At 44.9% G+C, this 16,014-nt stretch overlaps 3 protein-coding genes across 14 annotated transcripts in view; 1 reads left to right on the forward strand and 2 right to left on the reverse strand.

Moving 5' to 3' along the window:
- LOC117785658 (calphotin) overlaps nt 1-12,071 on the forward strand; it is a 32,692-nt gene extending 20,621 nt beyond the window's left edge. For 5 of the 12 annotated variants that reach the window (XM_034623793.1, XM_034623794.1, XM_034623797.1 and 2 more), the window contains 10 exons: nt 327-494; nt 561-678; nt 737-1,240; nt 7,952-8,326; nt 8,519-8,732; nt 8,796-8,928; nt 10,685-11,149; nt 11,343-11,480; nt 11,537-11,688; nt 11,743-12,071. In XM_034623793.1, the coding sequence (XP_034479684.1) occupies nt 327-494; nt 561-678; nt 737-1,240; nt 7,952-8,326; nt 8,519-8,732; nt 8,796-8,928; nt 10,685-11,149; nt 11,343-11,480; nt 11,537-11,688; nt 11,743-11,872 (2,397 nt within the window). In that variant the 3' untranslated portion in view covers nt 11,873-12,071. Of the gene's footprint in view, nt 1-326; nt 495-560; nt 679-736; nt 1,241-4,888; nt 4,906-5,547; nt 5,587-6,006; nt 7,424-7,951; nt 8,327-8,518; nt 8,733-8,795; nt 9,895-10,684; nt 11,150-11,342; nt 11,481-11,536; nt 11,689-11,742 lie in introns of those variants that run through there. The other 7 variants (XM_034623798.1, XM_034623799.1, XM_034623800.1 and 4 more) reach the window with 4 other exon arrangements.
- Nucleotides 12,072-12,305: 234 nt separating this feature from the next.
- On the reverse strand, nt 12,306-16,010 carry LOC117785665 (lysM and putative peptidoglycan-binding domain-containing protein 4). Its single transcript, XM_034623817.1, has 3 exons — nt 15,784-16,010; nt 15,170-15,711; nt 12,306-12,912 (listed from the first exon to the last, which is right to left on the reverse strand). Exons 1-3 carry the CDS (start codon nt 15,795-15,797, stop codon nt 12,668-12,670), a joined length of 801 nt encoding a protein of 266 aa, XP_034479708.1. The 5' UTR covers nt 15,798-16,010; the 3' UTR covers nt 12,306-12,667.
- LOC117785662 (26S proteasome regulatory subunit 7) lies at nt 13,362-14,898 on the reverse strand. Its single transcript, XM_034623810.1, has one exon. It carries the CDS (start codon nt 14,784-14,786, stop codon nt 13,485-13,487), a length of 1,302 nt encoding a protein of 433 aa, XP_034479701.1. The 5' UTR covers nt 14,787-14,898; the 3' UTR covers nt 13,362-13,484.
- Nucleotides 16,011-16,014: the final 4 nt, after the last annotated feature.

Here is a 16,014-nt window from a genome sequence, read left to right on the forward strand (position 1 = left end):
AAACCAATTATTTAACTTAACAATTATTGTCAAAGCTCTTGGCCATGGCAGAGCCAGCGCAGCATGTAAATATGACAAACTGAACACTTACATAAATTTCATAAATTATCACTGCTCATAAGTTCTGGAAAATAAGTATCTTATCAGCAGAGAACACACATATCATTCTGACTTAACATAAGTTGCTTAACATATTGATTATTTGCTTTGACTAAAAATCTATAGCTGAGTCATACGGCAATCGATCTAAGTCTAAGTACTCTAATGACGTCACAAACTAAGCGAATGTGGAAGGAATTATATTCAACTTATTCCATCTCTTTCAGATTGTGGATAAAGAGGGTAATACCCGACTTATATCGGAGAGTACACCGGACTTGAGTGGTCACAACATTGATGAGAATTACAATGCCGAAGCGTTGAGCACTACGTCCGGTAGTTCCATAGAGCCTCGCAGTGACTGCAGCCTAACCGACAATGAACTGTTACTTAATGTAGGTTCCCCAGCATTTTCAATATTATGCTGTTGCCTTAACCAATCCCATCAATTCTCTTTATAGACGGGCAAAGTCGATTTGAAAGTTGATTTGGAACGCGAATCGGTATTGAGTGACTATATAGCCGCCCATATGGTGCCACTGCCTGATTTCTCGGCATCAGTTACCGAATCGGAAGATGGTAAGCTCTAAGGGAACTACTCTTCTTACCAAGCTATATCTTCTTATCATTTCCTAAGATATCATCTCAATGTCATCGAGTATGGTTGGTGATGCCACCTGGGAGGATAATTGGCTCTTTAGGAAGAAACGCAGCACCTTGCAAAGTTCGGCAACTCCGAGCAGCATTGGCATGCTGGTGCCGGCACCCAAAGAGAATGTTCGCGCCCAGATTGGCGATAGAACCGCCGATGAGGTTAGCGATCTGTCCGAAATCGGCTCAGATGCAGAGGAATCATCTCTGGATTTGCTACGATGCAATGAATTAAATGATCGTCTGTTGAGCAAACATCTGATTGGTGGACAAAATACAAAACTAGTTCTAGATGAGCTGGTGGATCGTACGAGCTTAACCTCGAATACCTTGCCAGAAGAACATGAACCGGCTTTAACCGAGACCACAAATACGTTTGTCACACAACCCACAACAATTGCAGTGCCAGAAGAACAAATGGCTCCACCGCCACCCATGAGTTTTCAAGATGATCGGGAAAACGAGGATCCCGCCCAAACTCTTATAGCAGGTAATTGCACTCAGACTTCTACAATACATTCCCAATATTAATCCTTATTGCTAACATGCATCTAAAATACCCCACCTAAAGTTTGAATTGTTTAAGAGCGTTAGACCCTTAGTTCTTGAAATTTGTCCTTAGTGTAGTCACTCCGGAAACTCCTGTAAAATACCTCAGCGTATCTGTGCATGGTTTTGAAGAAGCAGCATTTAGCAGTCGTTTGTGTTACAGCAGCGTCAGGTGAAACAGATGATCTCGGCGATCTCGAGGGTTGTACAGGCTTTGGTGACGTTGAATACCTCGAGGATAGCCAAATTCCTGAAAATATGCCCTCTGTTATTGAAATATTGGCAGCCATGGCTTTGGGACCTATGCTAGCAGTTCCAGCATCAGAACAACCTCCAATCATGACTGCTACTGAAATCCACACTCTCAAAGAACTGAGCGATTTAGCTCTTGCCGAAATCAACGCTCGCACAATGGAGTTAACTAACCATTCACTGGATATCATTGAGGAGGAGTATTTGGAGGCACATCCAATGGAAATCTTATCATCCCATGAAGTTTTTACAAGCTCATCGGTTGCTGCAAATGAATGCACAACGACATCTGAAACAGTTCCTAAGGAGCAGACTGCATTGGAAGCACAAGCAACTGTGTGTGAACAACAAATTATCGTGTACGCCAACGAAATTACAGCAACAACAATAGAGGAGATTGCTGCAGCGGAAGCTCCACCACCAGCAATAGAGGAGGTTGCTAGTGTTGAGGAAATGCCAGACCCTCCGGTAGCTCCAGAAGAAGCTCCTGCGCCAGTTGGAGAAGCTCTCACACCAGCAATAGACAATCCTGAACCACAGGTTGCTGCTACAGACGCTCCAGCACCAGCAATAGAGGAGGTTGCTGCTACAGAAGCTCCAGCACCAGCAATAGAGGAGGTTGCTAGTGTTGAGGTAATACCAGACCTTCCAGTAGTTGCAGAAGAAGCTCCTACGTCAGTTGGAGAAGTTCTCACACCAGCAATAGACAACCCTGAGCAACAGGTTGCTGCTATAGAAGCTCCAGCACCAGCAATAGAGGAGGTTGCTGCTATAGAAGCTCCAGCACCAGCAATAGAGGAGGTTGCTAGTGTTGAGGTTATACCAGACCTTCCAGTAGTTGCAGAAGAAGCTCCTACGCCAGTTGGAGAAGTTCTCACACCAGCAATAGACAATGCAGAACCACAGGTTGCTGCTACAGAAGCTCCAGCACCAGCAATAGAGGAGGTTGCTAGTGTTGAGGTAATACCAGACCCTCCGGTTGCTGCAGAAGAAGTTCCTGCGCCAGTTGAAGAAGTTCTCACACCAGCAATAGACAACCCTGAGCAACAGGTTGCTGCTCCAGAAGCTCCATCACCAGCAATAAAGGAGGTTGCTGCTATAGAAGCTCCAGCACCAGCAATAGAGGAGGTTGCTAGTGTTGAGGTTATACCAGACCTTCCAGTAGTTGCAGAAGAAGCTCCTACGCCAGTTGGAGAAGTTCTCACACCAGCAATAGACAACCCTGAGCAACAGGTTGCTGCTATAGAAGCTCCAGCACCAGCAATAGAGGAGGTTGCTGCTATAGAAGCTCCAGCACCAGCAATAGAGGAGGTTGCTAGTGTTGAGGTTATACCAGACCTTCCAGTAGTTGCAGAAGAAGCTCCTACGCCAGTTGGAGAAGTTCTCACACCAGCAATAGACAACCCTGAGCAACAGGTTGCTGCTATAGAAGCTCCAGCACCAGCAATAGAGGAGGTTGCTAGTGTTGAGGTTATACCAGACCTTCCAGTAGTTGCAGAAGAAGCTCCTGCGCCAGTTGGAGAAGCTCTCACACCAGCAATAGACAATCCTGAACCACAGGTTGCTGCTACAGAAGCTCCAGCACCAGCAATAGAGGAGGTTGCTAGTGTTGAGGTAATACCAGATCCTCCGGTAGATCCAGAAGAAGCTCCTGCGCCAGTTGAAGAAGTTCTCACACCAGCAATAGACAGTCCTGAGCAACAGGTTGCTGCTATAGAAGCTCTAGCACCAGCAATAGAGGAGGTTGCTGCTATAGAAGCTCCAGCACCAGCAATAGAGGAGGTTGCTAGTGTTGAGGTAATGCCAGACCTTCCAGTAGTTGCAGAAGAAGCTCCTACGCCAGTTGGAGAAGTTCTCACACCAGCAATAGACAACCCTGAGCAACAGGTTGCTGCTATAGAAGCTCCAGCACCAGCAATAGAGGAGGTTGCTGCTACAGAAGCTCCAGCACCAGCAATAAAGGAGGTTGCTAGTGTTGGAGAAGTTCTCACACCAGCAATAGACAACCCTGAGCAACAGGTTGCTGCTAAAGAAGCTCCAGCACCAGCAATAGAGGAGGTTGCTAGTGTTGAGGTTATACCAGACCTTCCAGTAGTTGCAGAAGAAGCTCCTACGCCAGTTGGAGAAGTTCTCACACCAGCAATAGACAACCCTGAGCAACAGGTTGCTTCTATAGAAGCTCCAGCACCAGCAATAGAGGAGGTTGCTGCTATAGAAGCTCCAGCACCAGCAATAGAGGAGGTTGCTAGTGTTGAGGTTATACCAGACCTTCCAGTAGTTGCAGAAGAAGCTCCTGCGCCACTTGGAGAAGTTCTCACACCAGCAATAGAGAGCCCTGAGCAACAGGTTGCTGCTTTAGAAGCTCCAGCACCAGCAATAGAGGAGGTTGCTGCTACAGAAGCTCCAGCACCAGCAATAGAGGAGGTTGCTAGTGTTGAGGTAATGCCAGACCCTCCGGTAGCTCCTGAAGAAGCTCCTGCGCCAGTTGAAGAAATTCTCACACCAGCAATAGACAACCATGAGCAACAGGCTGCTGCTATAGAAGCTCCAGCACCAGCAATAGAGGAGGTTGCTGCTACAGAAGCTCCAGCACCAGCAATAAAGGAGGTTGCTAGTTATGGAGAAGTTCTCACACCAGCAATAGACAACCCTGAGCAACAGGTTGCTTCTATAGAAGCTCCAGCATCAGCAATAGAGGAGTTTGCTGCTACAGAAGCTCCAGCATCAGCAATAGAGGAGGTTACTAATGGAGAAGTAATACCGGATCCTCCGGTTGCTCCCAATGAAGCTCCTGCGCCAGTTGAAGAAGTTCTCACACCAGCAATAGACAGTCCTGAGCAACAGGTTGCTGCTACAAAAGCTCCAGCACCAGCCTTAGAGGAGGTTGCTATTGTTGAGGCTATACCAGACCCTCTGGTGGCTCCAGAAGAAGCTCCTGCGCCAGTGGAAGAAGTTCTCACACCAGCAATAGACAACCCTGAGCAACAGGTTGCTGCTATAGAAGCTCCAGCACCAGCAATAGAGGAGGTTGCTGCTACAGAAGCTCCAGCACCAGCAATAGAGGAGGTTGCTAGTATTGAGGTAATGCCAGACCCTCCGGTAGCTCCAGAAGAAGCTCCTACGCCAGTTGAAGAAGTTCTCACACCAGCAATAGACAGTCCTGAGCAACAGGTTGCTGCTATAGAAGCTCTAGCAGCAGCAATAGAGGAGGTTGCTGCTACAGAAGCTCCAGCACCAGCAATAGAGGAGGTTACTAGTGTTGAGGTAATGCCAGACCCTCCGGTAGCTCCAGAAGAAGCTCCTGCGCCAGTTGGAGAAGTTCTCACACCAGCAATAGACAACCCTGAGCAACAGGTTGCTGCTATAGAAGCTCCAGCACCAGCAATAGAGGAGGTTGCTGCTACAGAAGCTCCAGCACCAGCAATAGAGGAGGTTACTAGTGTTGAGGTAATGCCAGACCCTCCGGTAGCTCCAGAAGAAGCTCCTGCGCCAGTTGAAGAAGTTCTCACACCAGTATTAGAGAACCCTGAGCAACAGGTTGCTGCTGTAGAAGCTCCAGCACCAGCAATAGAGGAGGTTGCTAGTGTTGGAGAAGTTCTCACACCAGCAATAGGCAACCCTAAGCAACAGGTTGCTGCTGTAGAAGCTCCAGCACCAGCAATAGAGGAGGTTGCTAGTGTTGAGGTAATTTCAGACCCTCCGGTAGCTCCAGAAGAAGCTCCTGCGCCAGTTGGAGAAATTCTCACACCAGTATTAGAGAGCCCTGAGCAGCAGGTTGCTGCTGTAGAAGCTCCAGCACCAGCAATAAAGGAGGTTGCTTCTATAGAAGCTCCAGCACCAGCAATAGAGGAGGTTGCTAGCGTTGAGGTAATGCCAGACCCTCCGGTAGCTCCAGAAGAAGCTCCTGCGCCAGTTGAAGAAGTTCTCACACCAGTATTAGAGAACCCTGAGCAACAGGTTGCTGCTGTAGAAGCTCCAGCACCAGCAATAAAGGAGGTTGCTTCTATAGAAGCTCCAGCACCAGCAATAGAGGAGGTTGCTAGTGTTGAGGTAATGCCAGACCCTCCGGTAGCTCCAGAAGAAGCTCCTGCGCCAGTTGGAGAAGTTCTCACACCAGCAATAGACAACCCTGAGCAACAGGTTGCTGCTATAGAAACTCCAGCACCAGCAATAGAGGAGGTTGCTGCTACAGAAGCTCCAGCACCAGCAATAAAGCAGGCTTCTAGTGTTGAGGTAATGCCAGACCCTCCGGTAGCTCCAGAAGAAGCTCCTGCGCCAGTTGGAGAAGTTCTCACACCAGCAATAGACAACCCTGAGCAACAGGTTGCTGCTATAGAAGCTCCAGCACCAGCAAAAGAGGAGGTTGCTGCTACAGAAGCTCCAGCACCAGCAATAGAGGAGGTTGCTAGTGTTGGAGAAGTTCTCACACCAGCAATAGACAGCCCTGTTGAACAGGTTGCTGCTATAGAAGCTCCAGCACCAGCAATAGAGGAGGTTGCTAGTGTTGAGGTAATGCCAGACCCTCCGGTAGCTCCAGAAGAAACTCCTGCGCCAGTTGGAGAAGTTCTCACACCAGCAATAGACAACCCTGAGCAACAGGTTGCTGCTATAGAAGCTCCAGCACCAGCAATAGAGGAGGTTGCTGCTACAGAAGCTCCAGCACCAGCAATAGAGGAGGTTGCTAGTGTTGGAGAAGTTCTCACACCAGCAATAGACAGCCCTGAGCAACAGGTTGCTGCTATAGAAGCTCCAGCACTAGCAATAGAGGGGGTTGCTAGTGTTGAGGTAATGCCAGACCCTCCGGTAGCTCCAGAAGAAGCTCCTGCGCCAGTTAAAGAAGTTCTCACACCAGCAATAGACAATCCTGAACCACAGGTTGTCGATCCGAAGCTTTCAGCACCAGCGATAGAGGAGGTTGCTGCTACAGAAGCTCCAGCAACTGCAATAGAGGAGGTTACTAATGGAGAAGTAATACCGGATCCTCCGGTAGCTCCTAAAGAAGCTCCTGCGTCAGTTGGAGAAATTCTCACACCAGCAATAGAGAACCCTGAGCAACAGGTTGCTGCTATAGATGCTCCAGCACCAGCAATAGAGGAGGTTGCTGCTGTAGAAGCTCCAGCACCAGCAATAGAGGAGGTTGCTAGTGTTGGAGAAGTTCTCACACCAGCAATAGACAGCCCTGTTGAACAGGTTGCTGCTATAGAAGCTCCAGCACCAGCAATAGAGGAGGTTGCTAGCGTTGAGGTAATGCCAGACCCTCCGGTAGCTCCAGAAGAAGCTCCTGCGCCAGTTGGAGAAGCTCCCACACCAGCAGTAGACAACCCTGATCAACAGGTTGCCGATACGGAGCTTTCAGCACCAGCAATAGAGGAGGTTGCTGCTATAACAGATCCTCCGGCTGCTCCAGAAAAAGCTCTTACTCCAGTTGAAGAAGTTCTTACACCAGCAATAGATAATCCAGATCCACAAAATACTGAATCGGAGGTTCCAGCACCAGAAATAGAGCAGGTTGTTGCTACAAAAGTTCCAGCTATAGTAACAGAGAATGTCGCTAGTGTGGAGGTAATTCCAGTTCCTTCGGTAACTCCTCAAGAAGCTTCTGCGCCGGTTGAAGGAGCTCTTAAGCCAGCAATTAATATTCCAGAACCATTTACTGCTCCCGAAGACTTTGCGGGACAAACACTTGCAAATATTTCAGCAATGGAACAATCGGAACAAAGATATGTTATGGTTGATCCTGACAACTCCATATTTGACACACGGATAAGAGCCTTGGGAATTCAAGAATCGGAAATTGAGGCGGAGACTCGTGTTGAGATTGATCTGCTGCAAATGACAACAGATTGCATTAAGAGCGATATATCCGCTCTAGGTAAAACGACTCAAAAGTGCCTACGAAGACAGCCGAATATCCTAGATACAACACCGAGCGATGAAGACTCATGTTCGAGACCAGTGAATCTCTTGGGGACCATTTGCAAGTTTTACACGCACATCAAAGACAAACGACTGTTAGCAACAATTGAAAGACGACGTCGACGCGCTCTTATCATGCACAAATACCTGAGTTCCTTTGATTCCTCTGATGAGACCATAGATGATGTAGAATATGAAACCCAACCTAGTCTGTTTGATGAATTGAATACATACCAGCATTTAAGTTTAGACTGTAGTAGTGATAGTAATGTAGCTGGGAAGGAAGTAGAAGCTGATATAGTTCGATCAGAGACTGATAAAAACTCAGCTGAGGAAGAACCTGATGTAGAACTAGTTGCCAATTATTCAGATACTGCCAGTCAAACCTCAGTTGATCTTGCTGATGTTAACGATGATGAGTTCTTTATCGTTGGTAGTTTCACTGAAATTGGTTACAACTTTATTAACCACATTCTTTTCTCAGATCAATTAAGCTCAAACTCAAACGACAGCAATGAGAACTCGCCGTCCACCTCTCATGAGACCTTTAACGGCGACGTTGACTCAGTTAACGATTATGATAGTTACAGAACTGACATTTTGGATGAGGCACTAACACCAACACCAACAACAACTAACAACATTATACCAAATACTAAAACAAATACGAGTAACAACAACCACAACCACAACAACACTAACACAACACAAAGAATACTAACAAATGGTTCACTAAGATGGTCTAAAAAGTCGGCCATCGCATTGAATGATGGCCAACAGAATGGCGTTGATATTGAAGATGATTATGATGTGAATAATAATGAAGATGATGTTGTACTGTTGCGGCGCTTTGCCCCAGGTAACACGCACTCTTTGGCCAATACACTCTCATCACTCGGTGTTTGTTGTCTCCCTAATGTACTCGTTATTGCTTTAATTGTATTGTGTTCTGTTCTGTTCTTAGACCGGCTAATATGTTGCTTATATCTAGAGCAAGCTTTAGTTTGAAATTCGTATCTACTAGCTAAGAAAATTCTGATTACTTTTGTAGGCTCCATAGCGGAACGTGAGGTCAAGAAGTGGTATAATGCCGTTGAAATGCCAAACAATCCCTATGCGCCCGAGGCACTGAAGCAACGCATCAGCGGCACACAGGAAAGATTCATGGATGTGCCCAACATAAGTCCGACTGCCGAGCAAAAAGCCTTGGCTTTGAGGACAACAGAGAATGTGGAGCCTGCCAGCCGTGTGGAGGACTATAAGCGGTAAGTTGTCTATAGGATAATCCAAGAAATGTTTAACTAGCAACTTACAATTTATGTTTGCAGCTATAGTCGCGATTATTACATCAACAATGCGCCCAACGAGGGCGCCAAGGGACAGTCGTTGGGCGCCAGCATCAGCAGCTGCCACATGGAGGCAACATCCGCTCAGACCGATGAGGATATTGTCATCAATGAGGTAAATCCATCGCATGGTAGCGCTCAAAGTAACCTTGCTGACCTCTCACATTGGACGCTGTCGACGCCCGTGCGACGCAGCAGCTCGCTAAAATTCATTAACAAGCGTAATTCCCCCACATTAAATCCCCACACCCACGTCCCAGCCATAGAGCGTCCCTCCACATCGGCGTCGCATTATCGCGAGTCCAGTTTGGGCATAGATCCCGACCTAGATGACTTTGACATACGTTCAAATCGATCGTGGCGCAGCAGTTCGGGGCATGCCCCAACTTATTTTGGCAGCACGCTGCCCAAACGCCATACGCAATCCTCGCTGAGCCTGCACAGCAATGGCAGTGGCATGTCCTTTGGTTCGTCCGCTTCCAAGAGGCGTCAGGTGGGTCCTTCGCAAGCCGTCCTCACCCAGTTCGAGAAGCAGCTGCTCCACAAGGACCTCAAGCGCAACAGTTTTCGTGCTGTGTCCGCCACCTCCAAGGATTTCGTGATGAATCCTTTGTTCGAAACCGAGTTGCAGGTGAAACCCTGCATGGACGATCAGGACTCGGGAGTCGATAGCTGTCTGAATGGTTTCAGCGGTGCCGATGCCAAGTACAGCAACAATAGTCTACTCTTCTAGCAGCTAGAGGGATGAAGTGGCAATGGGGACGGGGATGGGGTCGTAGTTGTAGCTCCTAGAGGTACGATTAACATCTGCCAAAATCTGCATAGCTAAAAGTTAGTCAAGTTCAACAAAAACAAACACACACAATCTACTAGTCAGTAAATGCAACACAAAAATCTATTTCCCGCAACAAAATTATCAATCTGAATCTGAATCTATGTCGGAGTCAGAGATGTATAGATATAGAATCTCCATCTGTAAGCTGGCAGTGCCATCTGCTCAAGTAAAACGCACCAAGATGCACCAGAGCTAGTTGTCTATCAACTTATCATAATTATACTCGTATCTGCTATCTATCAAAAACTAAAATCTTAAAACTTTATAATACTATTAATAATCGTAAATTTAAATGCTATTAATTATTGCCTAATGCGCCTGAAAGTATGCAGCATTAATTCGTATGTTTTTCGTTCTTTTCTTATAATTTTATGATTTTGCGCTGTTAATTTTTAATAGAAAAATAATATTCTTTTGTATGCACATTTTAGTTAATTCATATTGCTAACTACTTTTATAAACATAAAATCTATAATATAAATAAAGCCAAAAGTTAAACAAAAACCACAGCATATTAAATGAAACAAATGTTTTTAGTAAAAATAAAGCAACAATTGAAATGGTGAGTACAGGTAATTAATTAAAAAAAGATAATGATTATTCTAAGAAAATGATGTTTAAAAAGACATATTTGTAATTTATTGATAAGTGAATTTTACTAACAACATTTGTTTCACTTTGTGCTTAACTCACGTATTTGCTAATTAGTTAAATATAATTGAATTATCTTTTGACTCCAAGTAGCTGTAACTAAAAGTGGAATTATTTGCATGCTGCTTGATCAAATCACACATACACATACACATACATCACAATCATGATTGACAATCACCGAGGATGCAGCTAAAAATTCTTCACAAAATCCAGTTTAAATGCAATGGCTTCAACATAAAATCTTATACTTAATACTTGCAAATTCTTTTTTTCATATAAATGTTAAATGTCTACCTAAACTAACATACAACAACAACAACAACAACAACAAACAAACAACACACACAACTTGAACACACGCTCAAAAATGTTTTCTCGAAAGGCTTCAATTGCCGATGCGAACTGTGTTTATACAGCATTGCCCGTCCAGGTTGTGGATGAGGGCAATGCCAGCTTGGAGTCGCTATCGAATCCATCGATGCAATCGCAACTCACGACCAGCGATGACTCGGATACGGTGCGTGTCTACGATTTCAATAAGCAGGAGACGAGAGTCATCGAGCGAGAATCAGTTACGGATCAGCCCAGCACATCGAGCACTTTATCCATGGAGTCTGCACTGGGAGCAGCCTTCTCCTCCTCCCCACCAGACTCCATGGATGCATCACGCAAACGTGAGCGTCCCGTTGTGCTGCAGTTTGGACCAGCTGATTCGGTGCCCACGGTGTGTTCATCACCCACAACCACACCCACTCGAGGCTCCACGCCGCCTGCCTTTAGATTCCTGCAACCGAAACGTCGTTTGATTGAACCTAGCCAAGTTCTGTCCATAGACGAGGAAGAAGTGGTAGGTAGACCTCTTTATAATTTTAAATAAAATCATTAAAATCTCTATTATAATCCGAAGACACAATCTTTTTTATATTGAAATAAAAGATTTAAACGCGAGTTTAATCTCATTATCCAAGAGATCGAAAGAACAATCTTAGATTTTTACTTTTTAAACATACATTTTTTATAATATTTATACATATATTAAGCCTGAACCAAGCACACCGGTGGATAAGCCGCCAATTGAGGATGATGTGGTCCATGCCCTGCCCTCGGTTAGGGCTCTGGCTCAAGCGTTTCTCCTGACCAGCAAACGCACTCAACCCGCGAGACGCTGGCGAGCAAAGGTAACTTAGTTTATATTATAATATACTACATATGCTTACATCCGATTTCAATACAGCATGTCAAGCTGGTGTCAGCACCCGAGACACCAGAGAAGCCAGATACACCAGTAACTCCAGTGACACGCAAGCATATGTTGCAACATGCCGTCTCCATGGCTGAGGTGGCTGATGAATCCACAATTGCCTCCGATTTATCATCACTAGAAACGTGAGCTAAACGGTATATCATTTGGCATGGCTTTAACAACTTTAAATCCCACAGAGATCCATCCATGCAGTCGGAGAGCCTATCCAATACCATTCCCATTGCTGCACCGGCGAGTCCAGTGCCCGTCCGTCGTGGCTTCCTCAGGAGTAATATTGCTTTCTTTGAGAACTTAAAGTTTAAGTGAATATGCAACTGAGGTACCTAAATGGGTGTGTGGTCATTGGTTGCCTATTCCTTGCCAGGAATATGCACAATAATGGTGCCCACCTTTTTACCTGGATACCAAATCGTCAACAGTTTACACCAAATAATCATGTGCCATTTCCAGACACACTTCAAAAGTCATTCTAAAGTATTCAGAAGAAAAAGTACTTAACATACAATTGTCGCCCAGTGTGCGTAAATTATAACTAATTATAGTGCTTCACTTACTAATTAATTATCCATGGATACTATTTATTTAATATTTTATTTAGCATTAAGAAATGTATTTAGCTTTAAGCTATACATCATTTGAATTTTCAATCGGACCTGTAACTCGTTATATAAACATAAATATATATCGATGTATTATTTAATAATATTATAAAAAACTTACAGTAAAACAAGTAGTTGTACTATTTATTTTTACCTGTTCACAGCTTTATTACATGGTTCTAACTGTCTATAGGGCTGCCAGTTGAGATTAGTTTGGTTTCGTTAAATAATTTCAATGATTTTCAAGTTAACACAATTTTGAAAGTGGGGACATTAATAAATAATTTAAATATTCTTTCATGTCTATTATTAGATTTGTACAAGTCACAATTGGTATTTTATTTCTATTCATGTATATTTATATAAAAAATAAATTCTACTGCTCTCAATTGCATTCAAAATGCGTTTTTTTGGAGCAAAGAGAGTGTGTGTGGTTGTGGAGTTGTGGTTTCCTATCATATCATTTCAATTAGCACATTTGGAATGATGATCACATCAGCAACTAGGGAGAGCTGTGGGTGTGATGTGGATGCTCCGCCAGATAGATGACATAGACCAATGGTATAACAACACAGAGTGCAAGAATAAAGATCAGCAGGCATATCCAGGACATGTCGCAATCCGAACCAGACCAATCAATTGCCCGCAACGATGGACCTGGTATGGGCCGAACCCTTGGCGCATGCCTGTCTATCAGCATGTCGTCCAGCAAGGCTGCATTGTCGTCCAAAGGATGCTCCATTTTGCCTGCGCATAAGCAAAATAAATATATTACGTTTTATATTAAATAATAAATATGTTAGTTCAAATATTTACATTTTTACAAAGGATTTTCAAAGAAAAACGGTGCCAACGTTAAAATATACAATTAAAAATACTTTTTCTAGTTTGCAGAGAGAAATTTAAGAAATATAAGCCAAAAATATTATTCAAACAGCATTGAATAGATAGGTCGTAATAGCAAAATATTAAAATCAAATTTAATGATAACCTAAATTATATTTATTTAAATATCAACTGATGATTAAGCGTAAATGGAATCTGTGCTATAAATATATTCATCTGTTATCTACTGATATTATAATCGGCATACTAAGTAGTTAGTGATATCTTGCTCTCGACAATTCCTGCCCTTCAAAACGCCACCTCATCTTAAATGCTACTGCTACAAATTCAAATAAAACTTGAAGGGAACCTATGTTTATTTTATGTATATCATTTATTTAGTTTTACTTAATGGCCAGCTGCAGGAGTTGTTACAGTTTTAGGTCACAGCGCGGCATATGAAGATGAAAAATCGTAATTTTATAAATCGTAACTTAATTGTAGGTCATATAACGTGGCGTAGCGCTGAACTTGGCATAGCTCTTGATAACCTTGTTGACGGCCTCGAGGAAGTCCTTCTCGGTGGCCACCTTGCGACGTGCTCGGATGGCAAACATGCCAGCCTCAGTGCACACCGAACGAATCTCAGCGCCGGTTGAGTTGGGACAAAGACGGGCCAACAAATCGAAGCGAATGTCCCGCTCGACGGACATGGAGCGAGCGTGGATTTTGAAGATGTGCGAGCGTCCATCCTGATCGGGCAGTCCAAACTCGACCTTACGATCCAGACGACCGGGACGCATAAGCGCAGGATCCAGCGTATCCGGTCTATTCGTGGCCATCAGCACCTTGATATTGCCACGGGGATCGAAGCCGTCGAGTTGATTGATCAGCTCCAGCATAGTACGCTGCACTTCGTTGTCGCCGCCAGCGCCGTCATCGAAACGTGCACCGCCAATAGCATCGATTTCATCAAAGAAGATGAGACAAGCCTTCTTGGAGCGGGCCATCTCAAACAGCTCACGCACCATGCGAGCGCCCTCGCCCACGTACTTCTGCACCAGCTCCGAGCCGATGACACGGATGAAACAGGCATCTGTGCGATTGGCCACAGCACGAGCACACAAAGTCTTGCCTGTGCCGGGCGGACCAAAGAGCAGCACACCCTTGGGAGGCTCAATACCCAAATTGACGAACTTCTCCGGGTGCAAAAGTGGCGTTTCCACCACCTCACGCAACTTTTCAATCTGTTCCTTGCAGCCGCCGACATCGCTGTAGGTAACATCTGGTTTGTCCTCCACCTGCATCATCGTCACCGTGGGATCTATCTTGGGTGGTAAAGGAATGTGGATTTGATACTTGTTGCGGTCAACGCCAACGCGCATGCCCTCCTCAATGTCCGTGGGTGCCACGGAATCGGCCAAATCCACCACAAACTTGGCAAACTGCTTCACATTAATGATATACTTGGGATCATCCGAGTCTGCGTTAATAATCTTTGTGCAACGCGCCACCTGCAGCGGTTGCTCATTTTGCAATATTTGCTTGTCGGCAGCCAAATCCCACAGAGCTGGCGGTGCCAGACCCGTGTCGCTCTCCTTGATGCCCGTCAGCTCGTTGACCTGCTTTACGGCCTTTTGTATGTCCTCCTCGATGCTCTTTATGGACTTGTGATACTGACTCTGTCCGTACGTCTTCAGCAGCTCGATGTCGCCTTCGTCGAGGGACTTGATTTCTTTGTCCTCTTTCTCTTCGTGTTTAACCTTGCGTTGATCATCTCCCAGGTAGTCCGGCATCTTGTTTTAATTGTTTAACAGCGAAAAATTAACTAAATTGATGTGTTTTTCGACAACGCTAGTGATGACAATGACTAAACAAATTGCCTACGGTTGCCAACTTTTTTTGAGGAAAGTAGCTGTTTCTGTCTGAAAAGCATCCGAAAATAGCTGAATTTGCGATGCAAAATAGCTAAGAAACTAGCCAACATTAAGTGCTGCCAACTTGTTTGAAGACCAACTTAACGTTATATTTCACAGAAATGCTCCTCAAGGAACACAGGGTAACTCGAGCAAACTTTGCTTGGTTGGCCAGCTTTAACAGCTGTTAACAATTTACAATGGATTTTTAAAAACTATGCCAGCCACCTAAGATTTTAATATAAATAAAGTAATTTACTCACTCTCATCGTCTGGATAGCCATGAGAGCCATCATAGAATTTACTTGCATCTCTTCTTGTTGCGGGCTGATCCTCACCAGCTACCGCAACCGAAGCATTTACTGCAGCCACCAACAGTCGCTCGTCCAGCATTAAACGTGCATCTTCCAGAGGATTCCGCTCAATTTCCGGCTCCTTCTCCAAATTGTGCCTAGGACTGTTGTTGCCACTACGGTGGATGGCGGGCAATGCATCGGGATCCTTGCTACCCAATAAAACATTGTGCACTGTGACTGGAATCCGAATAATTCGACGTGCGTGAATCTCATTCTCACGGTCAATCTTATTTAAGCGCTTGATGTCTGCCACGGAGCAATGGAACCGAAGTGCCAGTGCCTGCAACGTATCGCCCTCCTGCACTTTCACCTCCAGGGTGTTCAGTTTAGCGTGGCCGTTGCTGGATCTGTTGGAGATCTGCACCAGATCCACATATTCATTCTCGTCGTGGACGGGCCTGGCGAACATATCATCCATGCCATCCTCCCAGTTGTGCTCCTGGTGTCGCCTAAAATTGATCAAAGTTATCATTCAATTTGTTTGTTGTGTTAATGCAACAGTCGAGTTGGCGTTGACTTACACATTTCGACGCATTTTGTTTATTAATTTTTTGGTTTGCCTCGATATTTTTTAGACGAATGCGTCTCCGTTGGCACTGCACTTAATGTCACCTGGCACACACAGCAGGTGATTTGATATTCATAAGCGACGCTCTTAAAAAGCGTGTATTTACGTGAAATTTGTAGAGGAAAACAAACAAAACAAACCCACGTCTAAAGCTGACGAATTTGTGAACTGGAAACACCCTGTG

This window comes from Drosophila innubila (genome assembly GCF_004354385.1).
Source record: "Drosophila innubila isolate TH190305 chromosome 2R unlocalized genomic scaffold, UK_Dinn_1.0 1_C_2R, whole genome shotgun sequence".
Taxonomy (NCBI): Eukaryota; Metazoa; Arthropoda; class Insecta; order Diptera; family Drosophilidae; genus Drosophila; species Drosophila innubila.